General features: G+C 35.9%; 1 protein-coding gene across 1 annotated transcript in view; it reads right to left on the bottom strand.

The window, feature by feature from the left end:
- Positions 1 to 944: 944 nt before the first annotated feature.
- The window catches only part of TBPL1 (TATA-box binding protein like 1), a 30,924-nt gene continuing 4,519 nt past the window's right edge, over positions 945 to 27,349 (bottom strand). Inside the window, exons 2-7 of the mRNA XM_057739165.1 lie at positions 7,738 to 7,916; positions 6,145 to 6,227; positions 5,916 to 5,979; positions 4,300 to 4,403; positions 4,113 to 4,207; positions 945 to 2,114 (exon numbers count right to left, since the gene is read on the bottom strand). Coding sequence (XP_057595148.1) covers positions 2,035 to 2,114; positions 4,113 to 4,207; positions 4,300 to 4,403; positions 5,916 to 5,979; positions 6,145 to 6,227; positions 7,738 to 7,872 — 561 coding nt within the window. The 5' untranslated portion in view covers positions 7,873 to 7,916 and the 3' untranslated portion in view covers positions 945 to 2,034. The remainder of the gene's footprint in view (positions 2,115 to 4,112; positions 4,208 to 4,299; positions 4,404 to 5,915; positions 5,980 to 6,144; positions 6,228 to 7,737; positions 7,917 to 27,349) is intronic.

Raw genomic sequence — 27,349 nt, 5'->3', positions numbered from 1 at the left:
CCAGGCAATACTCAAGCAAGCAGCCCTGAAACCAGACCCGGTCAGATTGTCTTTCTTCCTATTTTCTGAGAAAGCATTTTGATGAGCTACTGATCTACCTAGTTTTCAAGTCACTTGAATACTGAAAAATGTTACAACACCTGGATCTGCACCTTGGCTATATAATCATGTTTTCCCCCTTCTCTATTTCTTTTTTTTTTCTATTTCTTTTTTGGGAACACTGCCGAACAGGCGGTCACTTAATTACTGTTAATTAAATCAAGTGGAAAACCTCAAATTTTTGAAACAGTCTGCCCAGAACCTATAACTTTTATTGAATTTTATTCTGTATATCTTATGAGGCTGCCTATTCCACTGGATCTTAAAATGAAGCAAATAAACACAAATGTAAAAAATGAGAAGGAGGTCTGAAAATAACAATTAAGTCTTTCCCAAGAAAGAAAATATAAAAGTTAGCCTTTGCCCCTCACGTATGAGGGAGTGAGAGGCAGGGCAGGGGAAGGCATCAAGAAGAAAGAAGATAAAAATAAACATAAAATAATATGTATTGTTCAGTGTAGTTTTCAAGACTTTAGAATAAGGGAAAAAGTACTAGAGTATGGAGGTTAAGATGTTCCAATTTTTTACAAAGGTTTCAAAACATTTTGGAAATTCAAGGTTTTAGTGGAAGATTGTGTTGCAGTATTATCTATATTAATTCTAACTGAGAAGCTAATATGACTCTCCACTCAGCTTTATTTCTAAGTAAAACCACTGTTAGTTATACTACACTCCTAAACACAAATGGCTGAGCACCGCTGCAGCTTGATCCTGTATTACCATTCCTGGGCTCATGGGTGAGCCAGAGAGCCACTGTTTCACAAATGCATATTTATCATAACTCTAAGAGGAGCCATCCCATATACTGAGCAGTCGCTCTTTAGCTTCATTAAATAAGACACAGCAAGGGGAAAGACATATCTTGCAAAATGGCTTTCAAGTTCAAAATGAACTGTAGTATAATTACACTGTGGCACAGAGTCAGCTTTTGGGCACTTCTTGCTAAAACAGCACAATGTTTCAACTTCTGGCAAGACTCTTAGTATAGCCTTGAGTACCTAAGATTATTACTTTCCTAGAACCAGAGTTGAGTCTTTCCAGAATAACAAAGGTATATATGAGGTACAACCCATCACAGCTTCTTTCTCATATTCATCTTGTAGATAAGAGGTTTCTCTTTTTAAAACTACAATTTTGCGACTTTTAAAAGATAGTTAACATTTTCTATCATGTTAAATTCGCAACATAAAACATTATGCTTAATCTATAAAGTTCTAATCCAGTTCCCTAGAATTTATATACATGTTTTTATTTCTAATCTGCAAGAAAAAATTCCTATTTGATATTTGGTAACAGAGCATTAGAAGATACTATACACATGTGGCATATATATATTTACAAAATACACTTCCAAAAGGAGCCAACACACTTTAGCAAAAGTCTAAGCTTGCATAGATTAAAAAAAAAAAAGAATTATGAATACAATTTTTGTTAAAATAGAAAATGGGGAATAAAAGTTATAGAATGGATATGAAGAGAGATCTTTTCCAAACCTTTATTTGTGCACATTCAATTGAAAAAGATAACTTTTACAGGTTCTTTGGTGCCCATATTCAGCATACAAAAATGTAAAAGACTATTCACAAATAAAACACATTAGCTCAAACTGGAAAAAGATAATGACAACAACAAAACAATTTAAGGTAGTGCACACTGTGACAGCTCTGCTCATGGGGACATGAAAATTACTGCGAAAATAAATAGAATGTCCTTTTGTAAAAGCAGCAAAGTCATGTCTTGTAAACTTCCTTTTTATATTACAGCAAGGTTTGAAATAAAATCCAAAGGGACTGGAGCTTACACTGTAGCCGTGAATGAATAAAAGAGTCTATTTCCTCAATTACTGTTGGTCCAGTTTTCCTTTTGTTTTGAGTCCAATGTGCAGCAGGTTTTAAAAGGTGCTCAGTTAGGGATTCTAACCAATTCAGCGATGAATTATAAAATTTCTTTCCTGCTTTCAAACACAAACGGGTAAATCTGTTCTACAGCAGTGGCAACAGCCTTTACATTGGGCCCTGTAACAACACAATGGAGGAAGGGGTGAGAATGGGCAAGAGAGCACTAGGGAAAGCTGATTTCCCAGAATTACAAATAATCAAGTACGTTAGAATTTATCAGGTTATGTAAAAAAAAAAATCTACACTTACATACTTATACACACGGTCACAGCAAAAACCGAGAGAATAAAAGTTTTTTACAGATAAAGGGAATCAAACACAAAATGATGATATTCACCTTGTTTTAGGAGACCACTGTGAAAAAGACAGTATATAAAAAAACCACACAGACAATCACAAAGTGCTATAACATGCTTATTAAAGGAAGGACTAACAAACGGGACTAGACAACTATTATTCTTTTGGTTGCTGTAGTCTGGCTTTTGGTTAGGCTACGACTGAAGCTCATAGGAGTATTGAGGAACCCAGCAGAGCTAAACAAAGCTGCTACCAGAGAGTTGGGAAACCAGAGGGCTGTTACACACCACACGGTCTAAACATCCCCACAAATTTACTACTATGTGGTATTCACATGTTTATTACTAATCTGGCCACTCATCCTTACAGCTTACTCTGCCAATTAAAAAAAAAAGCACCAGGGATAATGATGCTATGTATTAATTAATCCATATAATGCTAGGAATAACTTTTAAAATATGTAACCTTTCATCTAAATAGCTAAAAAAAATATAAAAAGGACAATATAAATATTTTTATAAAATTTATTTTAAATAAATATGCTTTTTCTACTAATGTAAACTTACCTTTTGAAAGATCCTAGAAAACACACATATGCATCCACTGTGAAACCTTTGAAGGTACTGACCATGTCTTACCCTGGTCCAATCCTTCCTCACTCACCTCAGTCCCTACACAGAGTACAGAGCTCTGCCCATGAGAACCACTCAGTCTATGTCCACTGAATTAACATTTCATAGGGTATTCCAGATGTTAAAATATAATGCATACTAATTAACCACATCAATGGTCTTCAGTTTGCTGTTGTGTTGTTAAATTATCTATTAACTTTATACTTTACATATGCATAATCTTCTTCCATACTTAGTAGGGATTTGTCAATATTTTGGAGGCCTCTGTGAAGTCCGGGTTCCAAAGTGTAGAAACGGAGAGTCCAAAAAAGGAAAGAAAGAGATTTGTTCCGCACCACTCCATTTTTAAGATTCAGGTATGACCCTGACAAAAGCCTTTAAAAGTCTCCAAGGAAGATGTGAAAATCCATGGATGAATCAAAACTAGAGCTTTTTTGTTGAAGGCTTACAGGTGTCAATTATTTTTATTTTCCTCTAAGGATTCAAGGAATAGAAAGAAAATTCAAGGACACTAAAGAAATTTTCCTTAATTTTGCCAAAGTCCAGCCTGATTCTCAAGTAACATCTCTGAACAACTTATAACCCCAGTACCGTTAAAAAAATCATCCTGCTATCCTTGGACATCTATGTCTACCTAGTCTTCTGAAACCACCCCTTCCGAATAATTAAAACGACTCAAAAGATATAACAAAATACACATTAAACGTAACAGGTACCAATTATATTTGAATATTTTGCTTATGTAAAAACTCTATTAAGTTCATAAAATGGTTTCTCTTGAGTATTTTAAGTACAAGCCGTCATAAACTTAAAAATCATACATGAAAATATATACTAGAATATTCTTAATTCCGAACTGAAAACCACCCAAATGGCCATGGAACTGGATACTGCACAGCAATAAGAATGACTGATCCATAGCTACGTGGAACAATACACATGAATCTCACTAATGATGAAGATAAAGAAGACAGACACAGAAAGAGTATTACATAAGATTTCAAAATAGTATATAAAAGCAGGTTAAACGAATCTATTGTATTAAAAGTGAGGAGACTGGTTCCCTTACAAGGTCAGAAGTGGCAAAAAAGGGACAAAGCAGACTTTAACCCTGTCTTGGTATGGACACCTCTTATCTCATTCAATCAATATAATTGACAAGCTTAGTTTCAATATCATAAAATACCTGTTACTGTGATACTTCCTGTTGAAAAAATCTGTAATGTAGCTCTTAGAGATTTTATCCGATAGCACACAGCAGGATGAAGTTCAGGTTCGTAACTATGCAAAAAAAGCCACAATTAATATAAATATTTATAGCCTGACAAGTGATTTCAAATTTGGTAAGTTATCTTGATTCTTCGAAGACCTACCTGGCATGAGGTCTATTGTTCTTTGTGAAATCTGGCAAACGGATTTCAAATGGCATGTTACACACTGCCAAAACATTAACAACCTTAAAATCTGTAAATATTACCTTTAGGAGAGAAGTAAAACCAAAGAATTATTTTGAAACAAACAAAAAACTTCCTCATCATGGCAAACTCAATCATTAAATTTTAATCCTTAAAAATAAGAGCTAACAAGATAAACAGAAACATTTAAAGCACGGATTTAGTATTTGAAGTTATCAGGGACTCCTTAATGTTATAATTAAAGGGCAGGGGAAGCTCTAAAACTTCATTAAAAAAATAAAGCCTGAGATAACTGCATGATTAAAACAGTATATTGGGGGGCTTCTGAATCTTATTTCCATTTAATTTTTTAATGTTTTAAATGGGATGTTTAATCTACTGGGATAAGAGGGAGAACAGTGAAGAAAAAAAGCAGAGTCCTCCTTGAAGTGTCAAAATGGAAAAACTGTCACTTAAAACTCAAAAAGTGGTGGACACTAAGCTCCAAAGGCCAGACTTTTTTCTTATATGCAGTGAGGTAAAATGGCATTTTTGCAACTTTAGTCAGATACTTGTTTCTTTTGGGGGATAGAATGAGGAATAGAGTGATACAACTGTGTTTTTAACTTACTGGGATTTCTCGCAACATTTCTAATGTTATGCTAAGAAAAGAGGCTCCAACGCTAAAAATAATGTCCTCTCAACATGAATAACTTCGGCCACTCCTACCGATATTTTAATGGCTTTACCCTGTTATCTTTTCAACTGTTCCCAGTAAAACCACAAATGTGGATGAACTATCCTCCAACTCACTAATGGCACAAAGGAGCGGGAGAAAGTCACAACATGTGCACAGTGCCGTCAATCACATCAATTTCTACCCTCCACTGCCGCCCAGCACCAACACCCCCAGCCCCTCAGTGCCTTCCTAGCACCTTCCACCTCAGAGGAGACTGAAGCCATCAGAGAGAAACTCGACCTCCCATCACCTCCCACCCAAATCCCGAACTGCCTATGCCCACCTCTGCAGGAACCACAGCTCACCTTTTTCTTTCATTTCCTCATCACTTCCAAGTGACCTGGCAAGGCCAGGATATGTATTAATTTTATTCAAATACATGCGTCTACTAAATTATATTTGATAAGGCTGACCTGCTAGTGACAGTCACTTTACAAGCGTGAGAGCCTGCTAACCAGTGTGTGTGTGTCAACAGGGTCCTACAGCTCTTGCTCATCATCCTGACACAGCATTCTTGTGAAGACCAAAAACAGGATTTTGTGTATGTGTGTATGTGTGTGAGACGTGAAAAAAAGTAAAGAGCTGAAAAGGCAGTTAATCCGTAAAGGAAACAAGTTTCTCTCTCTAAGGGAAAAGGATTTTGGAAAAAGCCAGGATCCCTTACAAATACCCACATGGGCAAGGTCTGCCACTAAATTTTTGTGCTGAAGGACAGTATTATACAATGTAAAAAAAGGTCACTCATAAGAGGACTATCTGTGGGGATCTCTTCAGTCCATTACATTAAAAAAAAAGTTAACTTTACAAAAATAAATCCTTGACTATTTACAGCTTGGATAGCTTTTGAAAATGATACCTGAAATCCTAGTTTCTGGAGGCTACGGGCTAAACGCCTGGCACCAAATTTAGCTTCTTCTTCACTATGGTTTGAAAGAAAGAAAAAGATTATCACTTAAAAAGGAAATAAATGTCATACTGACGACCACAACAAACTGTACACATGATTTTGTTTTTAAGTCTAGTAAAATGTCCTTCTCATGAGGGGAAAATTAAAAGATAATATTAAAAACCCAAGTAACATTTACCTTGTTGCTCCAGTGCAAATAATTTTTCCTGAGGACCAAATTGTTGCTGTAATTCTAGGCTTTCTAAGCTTCATTAATACTTTCTGCAAAAGAAAAAGAAAAAAAAGAAAACCAAAAACCCAACAACCTGATTACATAATAAGCGTAAATTTTCACACATGGTTCTACTCTCTGTGGCCATTTTATGTTTAAATACCACCTCAAGCTTACCCAAGACTGAAATAACTGTTCTCCAAATCACCCATCCTGAAATCAAGAACCACGTTGAACACAAAGAACATATTAATCCAAAAGGACATTTAATTAATTAAAAATTCAAGGCCTGTATAAATCTCTCACTATATACTTGAAATCAATGCACCACAAGTATATATACATTCCAAATCTCATTCCACTCTGTTCACATAACTGGAATTTGCAATTTGCACAGATTCTCAAACATGCCAAACTTGTCCATGCCTCAAAAGCTTTGCATAGCTGTTACTTTCATCCGGAAGACTCTTCTTTCAATGTTCTTACTTCACTCAGGTCTCTTACCAATGTCATCTCCACAGAAAGGCCTTCCCTGATCATGCCACCAGAATACCCATCCCTTCACCCCTCTCTGACTTCTAACTTTTCTTTTCTCTGCTTCTTGGTGCCCGCCACTACTTTATACTGTATCTTAGAGCTGAGATGCCTATTATGTATTCAAGGTTAATGTGCAAATCTTGAATGCGGGAGGAATGTTGGAGCTGGAGATGTAATTTTAGATTCCTTAGAAACGAAAGGCACTTAAAGCTACGCCTGCGGATGAAATTACCTACAGTTTGAGTATAAATAGGTCAAGGACTAAGGTCCAAGATAACATGTGAATTTAAATTTTCATTGCAACTTTTCACTTATGGGAATATTTATTATATGGCCATTATGTATAAAAGAGATAAATGTTTCTGAATACGTAACAAATAAATGAATCAGACATTTCTTCTTAAAACTCTTTTTACATTTTGAGCTCCTCCTTTTCTCTGTTATATGACATCAAACTAGAAAGCTATTAAATCTGGGGAGACAAAATTTACCACAGATCCAAAATAAAATGTGAGCTAAAATACATTACAGAATTTTACACATAAGTGGCTGAGAAACAGTGAGTTTATTCTAGGTTTAATTGTCTTTCTCTACCAGCTTGTCCATCAGCTCAGAGTCTTTAGTTAACTAACCTTCCTAGGAAAAATGCCTTGTCTGCCATATGGCATCCTAAAGTTCAAAAGCAGCATTAAGCCTTTTCCTCTCTTTTTTAGCAGATGTATTTACTCCTTTTTTAAGGTGAAGTTGGTGTTATTGATTAACTCGAAAATCTTTAAGTGTGACTCACTGAGATTTTTAATTGAATGTAACTCAAGATCTTCACTTAGTTTCCAGCATGAAGAACTAATGAAAATTTACCAAGGTACACTGGCATCTAATTTTTAGAGTTTAAACAGAGCTTTCATACACATTCTTAATTTTTATAATAAAGGTATCAGGTACTGTCATCTTTCTTTACTTAGTATGTCATTCACAGCACTATAAGATTAGGCTATGTAGCACACATAAAATTCAGATACTTACTCCAACATCACGCTTATAAATTACGTTTGCTCCCTCCAAAGCAATCTTCCTTAAGTTCAAATGGCATCTTGTTCTAAAAACACAGACTACATTTGTAATTAGAATGTCCAATGCAACATCACTGTCTGCATCCATTGGGGTAGTTTAAAAACTTCGCTTCCCACCACGAAGATCACATCCTGAGAAATAAAAAAAATAAAATAATTAAACTCAAATGTTTTGTTAATATATTGTTCATAAGTAATCTCGAATACAAAGTAGATCTCTACTATTTATTTTCTCTATTATTTATTTTTCAGATGTTACTCAAATCACGTCCTTTCCTTTCCCTGTGAAAACTGTCACTTTTTAAAAGATAACATGTCATATAAAATCCTTCAATAACTGGACCTAACTTTCATTCCTTAACATTAATCAGTAACTTTTACATGCCAGGAGATTGCCAGACTTATCTCCTGAGACTAGACTTTACAATCACCATGTTCCAGGTGTATCGCGGTCTTATGGGGATTCTCCAAACATAACCAAGTTCAAGGGCTGGACTTTGTGGTCCCAATGTCCAACCATTAATGGTACCATAATCCACCCCATACAACTTGCAAGGGCTATAAAAAGAATGACCTATTTTTCTTCTACTTCAGGTAGAGCCACTGACTTAAGTTTAAAGAGGCAGCAATATTAATTATGACATTTATTAACAAACTTTTCTCTTTTACTAGTCATTCATTCATTATTCACTTACTGAACATCTCTATACACTAAGGATACTGGAGGAAAAAAGGAATAAGGTGAGGTCTTTTGTCCTGAAGGAGTTCACAAACCTGTGTGTATACAGGGGAGCTCTAACAAACAGTTACTTAGCACAATACCATTTTTATCAAGATTCCAATCTTCCAAAATATATATCTTCTCAAAACTATGATGAGTATTTCTAAAAACAAACAAAAATGAGCCCTAGTTTTTACTAAGCACACGATCCATATCCAGCTAAAATACTTTCTCTTTGACTAAGTTTCCACAACTTAAAAAGTAAGTAATGGTAATTCAGCTTACCTACCCCACAAAGAAAAGAATCAGAAAATAGTAACAATACTATTATAATTATCTTCACGATTCCTCGAAGCCACAATATGAAAAACAATTAGTATTCTTTATAAGGATTCAAATTATTATATGATTAAAAAAATGAAGCCAAGAGTCCAAATTAAAAAAGTTCAATCTTGTTTTTCTGCCTTTTAGTTTCTGATAGGGCACAATGAGAAGTCAGACAGAGACTTTTAGCATCTCTATAGGATCATACAGCATTGAACTCTGTGTATCACTTGAACCCCAACCTCATTCTATTTTCTCACTCTTACATTCTCTTCAACCTGCTTATCTTTTTGTTTTTCTGTTCTTTGTGCAAGTTTGAGCAATCTCAAATGATTCTTATGTACAAAAGGTGGGACAGAGGTGGCAGTGGGGCCTGAGGGATAGATATATAGCTGGACAGATTAATAAGCAGAGGACAGAAGCAGTTATTACTGGTCATCTTAAGTGGAGACTCAATGTTCGACTCACCACCAACTAGTTCTGAGGACTTAACGCCAGTTATGCAATCTATCTGTGTCTTGATTTTCTCACCTGTGACATGGAATGGACAGTGCCTACCAGACAGTGTCATGGGAATTACATAAAATGTATGAAAAATACATTACCACATATACTTGGAAAATAATAACACAAAAGTAACAGTGATCAGTGATAAAAATACGTTCAAATCCACAGGCAGAGCAGAGATTTCTTAGCATCACTTCCCGTGATTACATCATGACCTGCTATTTTCCTATTAAAACTGGGAAATAACTGTGAGGTAGAGGCTCCTGGCTGCTCACCGCAACACCTATTCCACCCTTTCTTCACAATGAACAGAACCCAGATGCTTAGCTGGCTATATTATGGCAGAAAAAAAATTCTATACATTTTAGCCTCCTTGGCAACAGATACAGCCGAGAGGCCACATAACTCTGTACTGGTCAAAGAAATGTAAAATGAAATGGTTTCGCGTCTTTTGAGAACTCTGCTTAGAGGGACCAAATTAATCAGCGAAGATTCTCTTGCCTCTCTGCTCTTCTTCATTCTTGCTGCATGGAGTCTGGACGTGAGAGCTGGAGCTCACTCAAGAAGCCATTTGGGGTCATGAGATTATGAGATGAATATGGAAGAAGAGTAGCACAGAAGCAGCCCGAGTCCTTGATGATGTGAAACTCCTTACTAGCCCTGCACTTTCTAATTCTAGAGTTTACAAATGTGAGAAAAAAAAAATCAATTTCTATCTTAAGCCCCCTTGATAGACTTTAGTTACATGCAGCCAACCTAATCCTGACTGATACATATCCCATGATAAGAGGCCACAAAAAGCACTACTTAACAGAGAAATTCCATATGAAGAAACTATGTCAAATTTACCATTTCACATAGACTTTTTACATCAAATAGACTAAAACAAATCAACTCAGATCTACTACTCTGAGTATTAAACTGCTGAACTGTCTGGGAGAGAATACAAGGATAACATATAAGGTAAAAAATAGGTCAAGAGGGCTTCCCTGGTGGCGCAGTGGTTAAGAATCTGCCTGCCAATCAATGCAGGGGACGCAGGTTTGAGCCCTGGTCTGGGAAGATCCCACATGACGATGAGTAATAAGCCCGTGAGCCACAACTATTGAGACCAGGTGGCACAACTACTGAAGCCCGCGTGCCTAGAGCCCGAGCTCCACAACAAGAGAAGCCACTGCAGCAAGAAGCCTGCGCACCGCAACAAAGAGTAGCCCCTGCTCTCTGCAACTAGAGAAAGCCCGTGCGCAGCAATGAAGACCCAATGCAGCCAATAAATAAATTAATTCATTAAACTAATTAAAAAAGACAAGTCAAGAAAGAAGAGGCAAAGCAAATCTTTGAGAATGCAAAGAAGCCTTGAAATTAATTCAAAATTGATGATTGCTTCTATACATCAGCAACTCAAATTCTAAAACTGAAGTCATGGGTCATTATTGTAAGTTAGGAATATTCACATTTTAAATGAGTAACCTGGCAAACAGTCTCAGAAGATATACCATTACTTTAATAGGTTTTAAATCAAGGATAAAATATGAAGAAGTCAGTACTGAAGAAAAAAAAAAAGAGGCAAAGCATACTACATGAAAGACTCCACATTTTTCAAGCAATACTAAAAAAAAAGCCCATTTGCCAACATGTAAGACATGTTGCCATCTTGTAAGACAAGAGTAGTACTGAATATTAACAAAGATTTACTTCTTAAAGCTAAAGCGTTTCATATCACTTAAATAGGATAATTCAAATGGCAATCTGGTTAAAGAGACAAATCTTAATTTCTGACAGCCTATCATATACCTTTCAATTCTGAGTGAAGCTAAATCATTTATCAATGGGTAAAAAAGTCTACCTGAGTAAACTTTATTCTCAGCATTAAAGAGGGATAAATTGATTACTTCTTAAAGTAGCTCAAAAAGCTTAGCTTATTCCTAAAAATACACACACATAACTTTTTAAACAGTTTAAACACACACACACACACACACACACTACTATAAAGAAGATGGGGACAACTGATTCCCATTAGGGAAGAAATATTCCAAATTCCTTGTAACTATCATGGTACCTACAGTTAAACATCTGGATCATTTATTTCACCTACTAAATTCTAAAGTCAAAGACCACACCTTAAATGTCTATATACACCCATGGTTCAGCACCATATCTGGCACATAATAAATGTGCTACTACTATTTGGTGAATGAATGCTAGAAAATTCAACATTTCAATCTGCAGTCTATATTAAATTTCTCAACTACCTAGAATTCCAAACTATTTCTTTTAATACTAACCATGGAAAAATTTTTAAAAGACTAAAAGCCTGAAACTACTTCCAAAGCCATTCATTTTCATATAAATGAAGGAGAGCTGAGTCATTTTCTTCTCTACATGCCCCTTAATATAATATCCATGAAAATGAATATGTAGTACACTTTCCTATATTTTATGATTTTACATATAAAAATTTTTAAATTCATTTGTATAGTTCAAAGGGAAATGTGTTTAAGCAATTCCACAAAAAAGAATAGTATTTTAAAGTGGCATTTACACCTACAAAGCTGTTAAGCCTGCCAACACTATAGCATGAAATACTTAAGGTACATAAATGGCAAAAACGAATATCTATGTACCTACTACACAGCTTAAAAAATAAAATTTACAATACAACTGATGTCTCCTCATGCACTTCTTCCAAATTACATCCTCATCCCTTCCCTCTGGAGAAAATCTCTACTTTCGCTGAATTGGTGTTTTATCATTCTCATATATTCCTCTTAAAGTTATGACATATATATTAAATCCTTGAACCTAGTAAATCATGTTTTTTAAAAAAAATACACTGATGGATTTGGTTTGCTAATATTTCATTTAGGATTGATATGTATACGTTTGCAAATAGAATTTGCCTATAATATTCCTTTCTTGGACTGTCTTTATCTGGCTTGAGTACCAAGGTGATACTAGACATATTAGACAAGTTAGGTTGGTTTATTCTTTTTTAAAAAAATTCTCTGGAAAACAGTTTAGAAGATCTTATCTGAAAATTGTCTGGACCTGTTTCTTGTTTCCTTGGTGGATTTTAAAAGATTAATTCAATTTAAGAGTTTTAAGACACCTGATGTCTTCTATTTCTTCTTTAATCATTTTTCCTAAATAAATTTTCTAGGGAAAATTTCCATTTCTTCTAAAATTTAAAATTTTATGGCATACAATTTTTCATGGTTTTCTTACAAATTTTAAAAACTCAACTTTAGTATACTTACTTCTCTTTTTCATCATAGTATCACTTATCCCTGGTTTTTTTATCTAACATCAATCTTGCTGAAAAGTTTTTCTATTTTTTGTTTCTTCAAAGGACAAACTATTGGCAGTTGGTTGATCCTCTTTATTAAATTTTTTGTCTTACGTTCATCATTTCCTTCCTTCTACAGATCTATTCTTTTCCTAATTTTTTATATCAGAAAGTAAGTTGGATGCTTAATACTTCACTTTTGAACTTTTTCTTTTTTCCTGAATGAACATTTAAGGCGATTATAACCAAGTGCTTTTGGTACGCCTGAAGTGGGATATATAATGTTTTCATTATCCCTTGATTCTAACAATATTTACATTTCCATTATTATTTTTCTTAGACTAGTTATTTATTTAGAAATTCTTTGCCTTTAGACATGTGTAGTTTTTAAATTCACTAGTAATGAGGAAGTGCCAACTTAAAAGAATGAGATACCACTACTCATCCTGGTAAATACCAAACACTGCTGATGAAGATGTAAATAAACCAGCATCCTCATATAATTTGGAATAAAAATTTCTATAGGAGGTAACCTGGCAGTGTGTATTCAAATAATTAAAAATACGTATATATGATGAATTGCAGTCAACCATTAAGAATGCATCTTGAGAAATTTATCAACTGAGCAAAATATAAATAAGACTATACACTGCAATTCTGTTAACAGAAACCTACGTGACCATCTAGATGGGACTGATTAAGTAAAGTACAGCACAGTCTCATATAACAGACTACTGAACAGACTTTATAAATTACAACTACAAGGATGTAGACAGAGGTTCACACTATGAAACAAAATGATAGAGTTTATTTTGGTTTATATATCTATGTATGTACTAAAAATGCCAAAATGTTAACAACTATTCTGTTCAGAGAATTGGCAACAGAGTGACTTTGCTAATTTCCCCGCTGCCCAAGGCCTCATATTAAGACATGGTTTAATAAAGTATTTCATCCTGTTTCTCAAGTAAATGCCTAATATGAATTTGTCAAATATTTCCTTCTAATAAAAAGCAAAGTTGAAAACTGAACCTGTCCTACTTCAGGAAATAACGTATTTCTAGCATTGTATTAAAATGCACTATTGAAGCAGCTTCTTCCCTGCTCACTGATTTTTATGGACAAGTTAGGTAGTGGTAGTCCAACTGCAACCTTAAAGCATCACCTGGAAAACATTGCCACCTCCTGGTTTTTAAGACAAATTACATCTGAGACTACTACATTAAAAATTTTCCATACCAGGAAAGGTATTTTAAACTGAAAGGGCACAATAAACACTGTTATAAAAACAAAGCAAAAATAGCCCTAAAATCTAACTAAAAGCCAAAAGAATAAAATAGACCTGAGAATACAGAAAATTAGATTCTAGCTATATTTAAGTGTACTCAAGTTGCATCAGAGGATACTGTGGGTAGGTCCTCAAAGGTTTAACCACAGAACTACTGTCCATGATTTGAGAAATGGCAGAAGGAGCGAAAGACTGGGTATAGTCCAACTGTAGACACAGTGTGAACCCAGGTGGTGTCCTAGAGATCATTCTTCTACAAATAAGACATGCCATTGAAACTAATCTCGTATTCTTTATAAAGCTCACAAAATAGCAGCCCAGGAAAGAGACATTTTGTGTTCCTGATTCCAACAGATTACTTGATCGTCTCTCAGCACATGCCTGTGACTAAGATGGAGAAAAGCTAGTATTTTGCCTTTTAGAAAGAGGATCTTCTTTCACATCTGCTTAATAGTACAGCATAAACCTTAACAAAAGGGGATGCCGACCTAATGTTTACATTTAGGTATGTGACACTGGGTTAAGTCACCTAACCTCTCTCTAAGTCTTAATTTTCTCTTATGAAAATTGGTGATATCACTGCATCTCCCTGGGTGCTTTTAAGGATTAAATATGATTATGTATGTCAAGCATACAGCATACAGCATGTGTTTCCTAAATGGTAGCTATTACTGTTTAATGGATTCATTGGTAGTAGAATATCATAACCAGATAGTATGACTTAATGAATTGACACAAAACTTGTGAAAAGTCACATTAACAGATAGGGAAAAACAGAGATCATAACAAGTTAGGCAGGGGTCAGCAAACTACAACCAATAGGCCAGGGCCTGATTTGTGTACTAAACAAACAAACAAACAAAAAAATGTCTTACTGAAACATAGCCATGCTCAGGTGTTTACATAATGACTATGCAGAGCTGAGTAGCTGTGATAAAGACCAAATGACCCATAAGCCTAAAATAGTTACTACCTGGTCCTTTAAGAAAAAGTTTGCAGATCCCTAGGCTAATGCAATGGGGCCACAGTGATAAGATAAAATTTAATGCTAATAAATGTAAAGCTCCCATTTTTATTAAAATGAATAAGACATCTGAATATCACGGTCCTTGATTGGCTCCTGGTTCGAAAAAAACAGTTTTAAGAGGAAATTTGAGTATGATAGATGATATTAGGAAAGTACTGTTAATTTTGTTAGGTGAAATAATAGAGTGGTCATGTAGATATTTATGCTTATGTTTTAGATATACATACTGAAATATTCAATGGGGAAATGCCATGTCTATAATCTACTTTAAGGTACAGGAATCTTTCACTATCTGAACTCAGTAACAAATAGACTTGGATAAAGTTTCAAATGAGTCCCTCAATATCTGGAATCTTACCACAGGAAGCAAACAAATTTGGACAATCCATTCTGAGGTACAGAATGAATCTGGATAGTAGGTATAATTTTATTTTAAGACCTAAAAATGCCATGCTACTGCCTCATCTCTTAATAATGATTAACCCTAGGCAATGGGATACATGGGTATTCATTTTACTACTCTCCCTGCATTTCTGTCTAAAAATTTCCATAATAATTTATAAAAGCTGTTTAAAAAGAAAAAAAAAATTCCTCACAATAGGTCACACCAAGACAACATGGGTTTTATTTATATTACTTAAAAAGAAAAAGAAAAAAAAATTAGGTTATGTAGGAGTATTCAGAGCAAAGGAATTACTAGTCTCTTTACTACTGAAACATCTAGAATATCCTGACCTTATCATTTAAAGAGGGCACTGATATTCAGATATCCAGAGGAAAGTAGGATGGCATGAAAAATAAAAATAGTAGTGTGAGGAAAGTCTCAGGACATTTAGCACAAGAAAGGAAAGATGGCAGTTGCTCTCAAATGTCTGAATAAAAAGGAGACTGAAAGACCCAAATAAGGTTGCACGGAAGCAGACCTCATAAAGCCACACCAAAAAGCGCATACTTGCAAAGCAGTAGACTCCACAGAAGGTAACTGTCCAAAAAAGGGGGAGGTAGGGCAAGGTAATTAACCATGTTAGGAATGTTATAGAATGATTCTTTTATTAGGTGGAAGATGTGACTAGATGATTTCTAAGATCCCATCTAATTCTCAAATCCCAAGAGTCCAACATCCTAGATGAAGACATACTACAGACAAATTTAGAAATTTTATACTAAATTTCAATTTTCATTCTAGAACTATTATGTGAGTTTTGTTAACATCCCAATTCTGAACTTCCCACTTTCCTTTCAACAAGCATTTGTGTTCAAATGGGCAGTAAAGGGAAAAAGGTAGAGGCACTGAGGGGCAACAGCAGAGGCAGATGACCAAACTGCAAAATCTTTGTTTGGCCTGGTGACATCACATCATGAGGACATTTCTGTGCATGGCCCAACAGCTTATACTTTATACCAACCGTCCTTTGTGTTGGCATTTTTGTGTTCTAGCCATATGAAGAAAATTTTATTAACAGTATGCCTGGCCACAAAAACCCTTGTGTATTCCAAAGGAAAGGATTTCAGAAGAAAGGATTATATAGTATACCACTCATATAAAACTAGTTAAATGCTTAAATAAATGCAAAAATATTTGATGTACAAAACCATCATTACATTAAGTTAAATAGAAAGCTAAACTATCTTCATTATGTATGTCTCCACCTTCTATCTCTGACTTAATCTAAATACCAATTCTGAAGACTGGTATCAAAATGGTTATTAAAATTTTTTAAAATCTACATTAAGAGAGTTACAAAGGTACTTTTTTTTTTTATTTTACATTGGAGTATAGTTGATTTACAATGTTGTGTTAGTTTCAGGTGTACAGCAAAGTGATTTAGTTTGTTGTTTAATTAGTTTAGTTTTTATATATATCTATTCTTTTTCAGCTTCTTTTCCCATATAGGTTATTACAGGGAAAGATGCTGTTTTTTAATCAACTCTGAGGGTTGCCAGCAACTATCTACTAAAAAAAAACAGTAAAGAGGAATATATTTTATCTTTCAGTCAATAAAAATATTTGTAATGATGCCGAAAAGGTAGAAGATTTAAATGATGCTGATTTTCTGAGTGAGTGCTTAAGGAACAAAGTCAATGGTTCACATTGTAAAGGAAAAGTTCCAGTATAAAAATGTATTTTGCAATTTAAGAATACATAATCTAATACTTATCCCATATTAATAATGTTTAAACGGTAGCCTGCTTAAGAATTTTACTATTTTAATATGTACTAAAATGTATCTGTAAAGTAAGAAAACTTGGATGTTAAGATCTGGACTCTAGTGGATGCTATGCGACAGGGGGATGACTCAACTGTTCTCCCCTTATTTGCAAACAACACTATTTACTCACCCACCATATGATTGATTTGAGGGATTAATGAGCACCTCACAAATTATAACATGCTCTATTAAAGTATTGCCACATTAGTCAATGCTAACATTAACTAATGTACTATTATTACAAGAGAAAAAAGTATATTTTACTGAAAACAACTTGAAATCTGTGGATTCATATTCAAAGATGAGAAATCTAGCATACAGATTCCTTATTATGTAAAAGCAAAATTTATTTTGGATAGATTTCTTAGTATTTCAAATAAACAGTCTTAATGCATGATTTTAAAAGACTGTATGTCATTTTCTAATTACATAAGAAATACTTAAAGAAAAAAAAGTCATCCACAATCCCACCACAGTGATAAATACTGTTGTTTTTCTATGCTCATATAGGCACGTTTTGAGGCTGCTAAATCCATATATTTATCTGTACATATTAAAGAAGACTGAGATTGAGATCATATGCATACCCTTGTTGTTTTTAGTCAACAAAGGATTTTGTAAAAAATCTTTGACAACCTGAGACAAGAAAAACAGCAATACTGAATTAATTGATTTTCCCTGAATACTAGTGAAGGTGAACTTTTCAAATATTAATACTTGTATTTATTCTAGGTTAATTGCCTCATATGCTTTGTTCATTTTCCTTCTGAGATATCTTAATGAGTTATAAAAGCTCTTTTTTAAAAAAAAAACTTCTTTTAAACACTATATTTATTTATTTATCTATCTATTTATTTTTGGCTGTGTTGGGTCTTCGTTGTTGCGCATGGACTTTCTCTACTTATGGCAAATGGGGGCTACGTTTTACTGTGGTGCGCAGGCTTCTCACTGCAGTGGCTTCTCTTGTGGAGCACGGGTCCTAGGCACACGGGCTTCAGTAGTTGTAGCATGCAGGCTTGGTAGTTGTGGCTTGAGGGCTTAGCTGCTCAACGGCATTTGAGATCTTCCTGGACCAGGGATTGAACCTGTGTCCTCTGCGGTGGCAGGTGGATTTTTTTTTTTTTTTCCTTTAAGAACTTTTATTGAGATACAACTGACATACAATAAACTGCATATATTTAAAGTGTACAATTTGATATTATTTTTTTTTCTTATTAGTAATATATATATGGCAATGCCAATCTCCCAATCCCCCTCCCCCCGGCCCGCTTTCCCCACTTGGTGTCCATATGTTTGTTCTCTACATTTGTGTCTCTATTTCTGCCTTGCAAACCAGCGGCAGGCAGACCTTAACCACTGCGCCACCAGGGAAGTCCCTATAAAAGTTCTCATATGTAAAGAAGTATCAACCTTTTGCCTGCTTATGCTATTCCTTCTGCTAAAAATGATCAATCCCGATTTTTACACCTGGCTCATTCCTATTTGTTATATAGCTCAGCATCACCTTCATTCAATCAGTTCTATAATAATGAAACAGAAATCTAAGCATAAGGCCCCATTCCAGCGGATGAGGGTCCAGCAGTGACCAAGACTTGGCAGAAGGAACAGCAGGTGTCCTCAGCTCTGAGGTGAATGAGGAGTGTGAACTGTTCAGACATCAAGAAGGGCCAGCCTGGCTAGAGTGGGAAGAGGGAAAGTGGCATGACACGAGGCTGGAGATGCAGGGAGGGGTTAAATCATGCCTTCTACGCCATGTTAAGGATTTCCATGTTTATCCCAAGATAATGGTGGGTTAAAGAGAAGCTAGAAATGACATAATGTATTTGCTTTTCATGAAAATCTATCACTGCCATTTCTGTAACAGGAGAATGGACTGCAAGGTAAGAACAGGCAGAAAACTCAGGGTCTAGTGCAGCGGGTCCTGGTGAGAAAGGACAGTAGTGGGAGCAGGGTGGATGAAGATGGAAAGAAGTAGACTGAAGAGAGATATTTTTAGGAGACAGAGTGAACAGAGCTTTGTGACTGATATGGGAAAGAGGAAAAGGGAGATGGAGAAGGACTCCAGTTTTGTGGTCTAAGATACTAACTACTGGGACAGGAATACTGGAGGCAGAAGACGTTTGCAAGAGGAGATGGGAAAAGGAGGAGGGTAAGGATTCTGCTTTGGACATGCTGACTTGATGGAACTTGTGAGACATCCAAGAGGAGATACAGACAATCAGATAAGAGTCCACTGCTCAGGACAGGCCTAGGTCTAGACTGGAGACAAAAACTTGGAAACTCTCAAACAGAAGGTAATTAAAACCATGATGGGTAAAATAAGAAATCAAAGGAACTAAGACATCTGATCTCCAAGACTGAGCCAGGGCATCCATTGCCATGATGGATGCTCAGAGTCCCGTGACCATGCTGCTAGGCGTACTACTGCACAGCACTTTCCCATACTGTAGTGAAACTGTGTATTTCTACGTCTCTTTGGTAGACAACAAGCTCCTCCGACACACGATCAATTCTTACTTATTTTTGTACCCAAGTCTTGGCATAGTTCCCAAGGCATGAAACACATGCAATAAAGTGTCTGTGAGAGGTTAACTGTTAGCCTGAGATGATTAAAAAGCAATATCTCCACACATGCACACACAAACACAGGTTTTAAAAGCGTAGACTCTGGAGCAGATTACTTGGGTTAAATCCAGACTCTACCACTTATCAGACATGTTACCTTGGCAAGTTATTTAACACTTTTATGCCTCAATGTACACATCTGTAAAATAAGGCAGACAACAGCACCTAATGCCAAATGTTGGGAAAACTAAAATTTCATGCAGAGCATCTAGCATAGTACTTGAACACAGTAAGCATTCAAATTTAGCTATTCTTATTGTTACTATTATTATCTCCTTTCTTCATCGTCCACAGATAGAGAAATGTTCAAAAATGGAAAGGATTTCCAGTTATTCATTGCGGTTCTCCAGCTTTGGAACACAAAAACAGATCATGTTGCTTCACGACTAAAAGCAAGGGTAAAAATAAAGAATACAATTTTGAGGTATCTGGTAGATGAAATCAGTACTTAAAAAAACAACTAAATTTAACAGGGAATTTAAAAGAAACAAAAAACTAACAACAACAAAACCATTTTAAACCAAAACAAAAAGTAGTTGTTGATTGTGTGGGTTTTTTGGGGAGTCTGGAGGATGAGGAGACAGGAAGGGACAGGGAGAAGAGAGAGTCTGACCAAATCTACTACAAACTACGAAACAGACATTTTGCCTACATGGACTCAGCTGGGTACCTGCAAAAACAGGAAAACTGAATGTTGCAACAAAACTGTTCATCATGTTCATCTCATTTAAAGTGTAAATTTATCATGTTCATTTTAAGCGCAAGGCCTCAGGTTTCCCCAGCAGGTCTTCCATGCGTCCCTATTTTCCCATATTATGAGCTATCACTTAAAAAACTACAAAGTTTATCTCTTTATACAGAATCTTGATATTTGTCCTAAGTTACCCATAAGTAACTACAAGTTGTGAGACTAACCTAGCCATTAAGCTGATGCTAATCACACAGCAGAATTTTTTTTTTTTAAGATTATCATTTTCTTTGCAAGTAAAAATATTAATTCATTAGGTTGCTAACAAACTGAATAAACCCTCTTTCAGCTTGTGGTTGGTGTCAAGGTTGGCATGCATAAAGTTCAATTTTTTCCGTATTCTGATTTTTATTTCAAGAGTGTGAATGCAGGATTCAAACTTCAATTGCTGACAGCTCATCAAGAATTTAATCCAGAGAAACCACCACAAGGTGAAAACACCACAGGTGGAATTTCCTATTTTGACAGTTTCCTTTCAAGTGCTTTTATAGGTTTACCTTTCATATAAAATGTCTTGCTCTAATGAAGACAACCTGTTTAAGGTCTAGGTCATGTATGACTGTCATTTTAAAAAAAGGAGGGTAAGATTGTGAAATTAGCTACTTGGAAAATAGTGTACAGAGTTCAAACTTTTCTAGTTAAAAAATAGTTTTTACTATTTAGTAAAAAAATGTAACATACTTAAATAAAAGCAATTAGGACTGCAGAATGAATACTCTTTCCACATGTAAACACCATTAAGAATTTCTTGTTTTACTGAGAAGTGGGCAGATCCTTCACCGATTGAGGGCTGTATCACTCAAAACAGATAAATATGTAGAACTTGGCTGAAGATCAGAAGAAAGTCATAAAATTTTTCAAATTGGAAACTAAGGTCTGGGAGAAGAACTAAAGGGCACTGATTTTAAACTAGCAAAACAGTAAACTGAATAATTGATAATAAAGTACAAGTAAAAGAAAGTATTCTAACACAGAACATACAACACAAGTGATAAGGAGGTTTTCTGATGGGAACATTGGTTCTTAACTTTTAAGAAAAAGCCAAAACAAAACAAACAAAATAAAAGCTATAAAGAGGCGCAAGCCCCAAAGATATTAACTAACCTTTGTAGGGCCCTGATTTTAAAAACATTTCCAAGTTGTTTCTAATGGGGCAGTCAGTTAAGAACCACTGGGCTGAAACGCCACAACAGGTCAACAAAATAATGGAATTTCCCTTTCAGTAGGTCCTTAAAATGGGCTATATTCTCATATCAGGGCTGTTTATCACAGAGACCATTAAAATTTCTGCACTGTTTCCCATGCATTGTTTCCTTAACTTGGATTCATGCATTAAACTGTCACAACCTGCCTACTGCCTCTGCATGGGATGAAATGTTACAAATGAAATGCTCACTGCTGAATCCAGTACCACAGCTGACACTCCCTCTTACGGACCTCTCCCAGGCATAAAGCCCTGGGATCCCTTGATTCCAACAATTCTTCCTCACCATCATCTATCCTTGGCTTCTGTGCACCTTTCCTAGGTTCTCCTTCCATCTCAAATACTACTCTGCCTCTTAAGTCATAAACTCTTCAGGGAAGTCCATGCCAGTCCTTGAAAAGCTCAACAATTGGTTCAGACGTGCAAACCTCCTTGAGATCATATCCACACAGATTTGGATGTATATGTGAGGAGGCCATTGTTTTCTTCACATTCTCAAATGAGTATAAGATCCTTGAAGGTTATAAACCACTGCCTTAAATCCTTTTCTAATTTAAGCTTTCCAGGCTCCAATTGCTATCCATAAATTTATGGCTCTTACTTCAATCCTGACCTATCAGAGATTTAAATATATTCCTGTCTGTTAGGCATATTCATTAAGTTAAACCAACACGTCTAAAACTAATAATTAATCCCCTCAGAAATACTTGCTCTCTCCAGATTCTTAATTTTAGTTAATGCAGCCACCACCCAACACTCCCAAACCTGAATCGGAAATTTCAGAATCATCCTTCATTTCTTCTTTTTCTCCTATACCCAGTTAACTTCTCATCTAGCTTCTTTTCTGCATCCCAAGCATCAGTGTTTTATATTAGGCTTTCATGTGTCATTAAGGCTACAGCCTTCTAGTGGAACTCTCTGCTTGCAGTCTCCACAATTTAGTCCATCTACCAAATAAGCTATGAGATATGTCTTCCTAATTGTGCCTCACCCCTGCTTAAAGAAACATCTCTTGGCTCTCTTACACGGACAGCTTGGAATGCAGTGAGTTTCATGTCTCCAAATTACCTTCTGTAACCTAATCTTCCACTTCCAACACACCTTAACAGTTTCAAAACTTTTTACCATTCCTTTTGCAATAGCAGACCCTTTCCTGATTTTATATCTGCCTAGGAAGCCCCTTCCCCACTCCTTCAACTAACAAACTCTTACTCATAATTGCATTCATTAGCATGCAACTGATGTGAACCAAGCACTATGGCTGGACGCTGGGAATACAGCTCAGAAAAAAAGGGTCAGGTAAGGAACCCTCATGGCAGTTGTATTCCAGTGGAAAAAACAGACAATAAAAAGACAAGCAATGAAAATAATTAGAGAATGTGATCTATGTTATAAAGGAAACAAGATGACAAAGAGAAAGGAAGTGATCCAGGAAGGCCTCAACTTCCTTGGAGATGAGAAATTATTCTTAAAATGAGATCTTGAAGGATAAGAAGGAGCAAGTCATATGAAACACTAAGAAAAGAGACCCCAAGCAAAGGGCACAGCAAATGCAAAGGTACTGAATGTATTACAACTGTCTACTAGATTGTAGGCATCAAGCTCCTTAAAGAAAATGGTTTAATATAAATGTGTGTCTTTAGAATGTGGCTTAGTGGCTGGCACTTGGTCATCAACTCAATGGATAGTTGTTGAATTAAATGTGTAAGGACAACTGAAAGAAAGAATTGTGGGGTTGAGTGGTTGCTTAGGGGGGAAGGGGTTGGGGAGGGACGGACTGAGAGTTTGGGGTTAGTAGATGCAAACTATCACATACAGAATGGATGGACAACAAGGTCCTATTGCATAGCACAGGGAACTATATTTAATGTCCTGGGATAAACCATAATAAAGAAGAATATTAAAAAGGATGTATATATAACAATCATTTTGCTATACAGCAGAAATTAACACAACACTGTAAATCAACTATACTTCAATTAAAAAAATGGGGGGGGGGGGGAGAGACTTCCCTGGTAGCGCAGTGGTTAAGAATCCACCTGCCAATGCAGGGGACACGGGTTCAATCCCTGGGCCGGGAAGATCCCACATGCCATGGAGTAACTAAGCCCATGTGTCACAACTACTGAGCCTGCTCTCTAGAGCCCTTGAGCTACAACTACTGAGCCCACGCACTGTAACTACTTAAGCCCATGTGCCAAGGCCCATGCTCTGCAACAAGGAAGCCACCACAATGAGAAGCCTGCGCACCGCAACGAAGAGCAGCCCCTGCACGCCAGAACTAGAGAAAGCTGTGCGCAGCAATGAAGACTCAATGTAGCCAATAAATAAATTTATATATATAAAAAATTGTGGGGTTGGGGAATAATTGGAAAGAGTAAATATTTTCCACTAAAACAATAAGAATCTTAGTAGCCTCAAGTTCTACTTAGCAGCCTCAAGAACTACTCAAGTTCTCCAACAGTATCCTATTATTTCCTTATTTTAATTTCTAGTGTGTTCCACTTAGTGCTCATAACAAGTCATTACTGGTTTTAGTTCAGACCCCCCAAGTCCTAAAGGGCAACTATGTTCCACGAGTTTTCACAAATACAGAAATATAACACATTTCTGATGTAAGGAAAGAATAATTTTGATTAGGACATACATACAGATCCTTAGCACTTTTGGTATATATTCCCTTTCCCCTTTCCTAAGCTACACTCTCCATTTCAGTCCCAAGGGTCCTAATTCATCCATACCCTAAGTTCATTCCCTGAGAGCCTGTTACAGACTAGCTGCCCTGTCAGCTACCTTTAGCATAGCAACCACCCTTTAAACAGGGTTTCATAATAAAGCCATTATTCCTTTTTTTACAAAGTGAGAATGAAGACACAATACAGACAAATTAAGTTAAGAATATAGTTTCAGACATTTGAAACTCTTCCGATTTACCAGGCCCCAAACAAAAAGCCTACGAAAAGTAACTTAAAAGGCACACGTTTTTTAATGTACAGACAAATTAAACAATTATTCAAGTAGGTTTACACTATGCCTTGAAGCAGAATTTTCAAGATCACTGGCCAGACAAAGGTTTTCTCTAAAAATTTATATTAGCAATATGCTGCTGAGATGATGAAAAAGCTCTATATTATTCATAGAGCTTTTTATCAGTTGTGAACTGCTGAGCCATGTCACATCCCTTACCTCAGGTCCTACCCCACCAACAAAAAAGAGGAGAGAACTGAGTTAAGAAGTCTGGTGGATCTTTAAGATGAGCACACCAAGTTTGTGCTGAGAAGTTCTAATGGACTGGTGATGGTGCCTTCAACAAGGCTGTGGCTCCTGCCACCACCTTAAATTGCCACATCCTGGGATGTGGTCAACCCATGAGCAATTAACGGGTGCTCATTACAACCTTACTAGGTTGCACATGCACACAAGAAACTGGAGATACCCAAGATGCTCACTGTAGCCATCAAGCAGGTGAAAGAAAAAAGGCTTTGTGGCTCAACAAAAGTATCTGGCAAATGAAATAGAATAGAAAAGCTGCAGGTTTATCATGAATCTTAACAATAACAGGGTCTGTAAGTGCTGGCCATACTCATAAACCGAATGCCCATCTTCAGATTTGCGCTTTTGGGTTACACACTGGTTTTATTATCTTCATAGCTGAAAGATGGCAACACCTGTCCCTGAAAAAGGGTGGTGTTAAGAATACCAGGGAAACATTAACAATGTGTTAGACAGAATAAAACACCCAGGTTTTATTCTGGACAACAGTATTGACACCTTGGAGACCTGTTATCCAAAAAATCTCCCAATACAGCCCTCAAAATATCTAAAATTAAAGGATATATACATATGCAAGTAAGTGTATGAAATAGCCATGATTGTTCCCTTGCTTTTCTCAATATTTTTTTAGATCCAGAATCCATGATAGCTACAGGAACTATGTTAACAATATTATATCAATACCTCATCTATTCTGGCCAACATAATTATCAATGAAATCAACAATATCAACTAGATGTCACTCTCTTCAAACAGGAAAACAAAAGTCACACCTTTAAATACAAGCATATTTGCCAATCTTCTTGAGGGTGTGTGGTTATAAAATCCCAACTAAAATAAAAACTGCACAATATGGAAGAAAGAATTATAAAACTTTATAGCCCTGTATATTTCAAGCAAAACATACTTTTAATGTTTTATATAAACTTCTATGTTCTATAAAAAGTATTATTTCAACTAAAAACCAAGACCTAGATATTAGCCAAAATACGAAAGAACAGTTTGCGATTCCCTGTACTTAAGCAGAAATATTTATTCTCTAGTCAACAGTTTCAAAGGTCCATACAACTAAACTAAAACATTTGGACTTACCATTAAAAAGTTAGCCATTTCAATAGCAGCCTAATAAACAAAGCTGTAATTATCAGGTCATTCCCTGATTAGGCAGCCTCAGTATTTGGTGTCAGCCTCACCATAAACAAATAATCCTGCAATAGTGTGCAGTCATTCATGAGCCAGTTGAATTACTGGAGCAGAGCAATCCTTTCAGCTACCTCTAAAATTACAAGAAAGCTACTATGTAGAGCACATTTATAGTGACACAGAAAACTCAAGTTAAATGGCTTGACAATGACACCAATAAGTTTCAAGTTTACCATCACTAAGGTTATACAAGTAAAAAATAGTGTCTTCTAAAGAAAGACTAATTCTGCTAAATGAAACCATTGGGGTCTATTCCTTTTATTCAGAAGTACCATACAACTAAACAAGCAGTCAAGTCCACAGGGAAATAGCATTTCAATAGCTGCATCATGGTGCCAGACCGGGCTTTGTTGGCCTTCCTTTTCCAAGAAACAGAGATGTCTCTTTTTACTGAGTCCATCTGCCATAAGTGATAACCAGATGTCTGTGTGACAATTCAAAATTAAAACAAAAGTGCTTCCCCCTCCCAAGACCTAACAGCAGAGATGAGTCCAATAGGCAGCATCACAAAGAATTTCAATGTTTTAACAGCCTGCAAAAGAAAGAAACAAAGCATTCAAGTAGTCTAATGGTTCACCTTTAATGTTCTACACCTCATACCACTGCAACAAGCACCAGCTAGTACTTTTCAGCTAACTCTGCAGAACGCTGTGCTAAGTGCTTTACACTAATGTCTCGCAGCAACACTATGAGGTGGTACTTATTTATTTTGCAAATGAGGAAATTGGGGAATGAAGGCAGTGAAAAACCTTGCTCAAGGCCATACCACTAACAAGCAGCATCGCCACCACGCTGAACACAGGCAGCCTGTATCCAGAGTCCACACTTTTAAGTGCTATACCAACCCTAATCCCAAGAAAGCCTAATTTATTTTGATCAAAACTGGTTTTACAATGAAAATAATTGTAATTTATCAGAAGGAAAAAGGTTAATGCCTGATTCTTTGGAACCATTTAGTTAAGAAAAACAAATTTTGACTTCTTTTAAAATGGTGTGAGTTCTCACCTAGTAAGTTAAAAAGAAAAGCATATCATGGATCAAGGTTTATGGACAGAAGTCTATAATGGTAAACACAATTACAGTACCACAAGTCATCCACATAGGTCCTGAGAAAGCTGTCCTTACGATTCAATGGGATTTTCAGTG

This window comes from Hippopotamus amphibius, chromosome 6 (genome assembly GCF_030028045.1).
Source record: "Hippopotamus amphibius kiboko isolate mHipAmp2 chromosome 6, mHipAmp2.hap2, whole genome shotgun sequence".
NCBI lineage: Eukaryota > Metazoa > Chordata > Mammalia > Artiodactyla > Hippopotamidae > Hippopotamus > Hippopotamus amphibius.
This window is presented reverse-complemented; position numbering and strand designations above follow the sequence as displayed.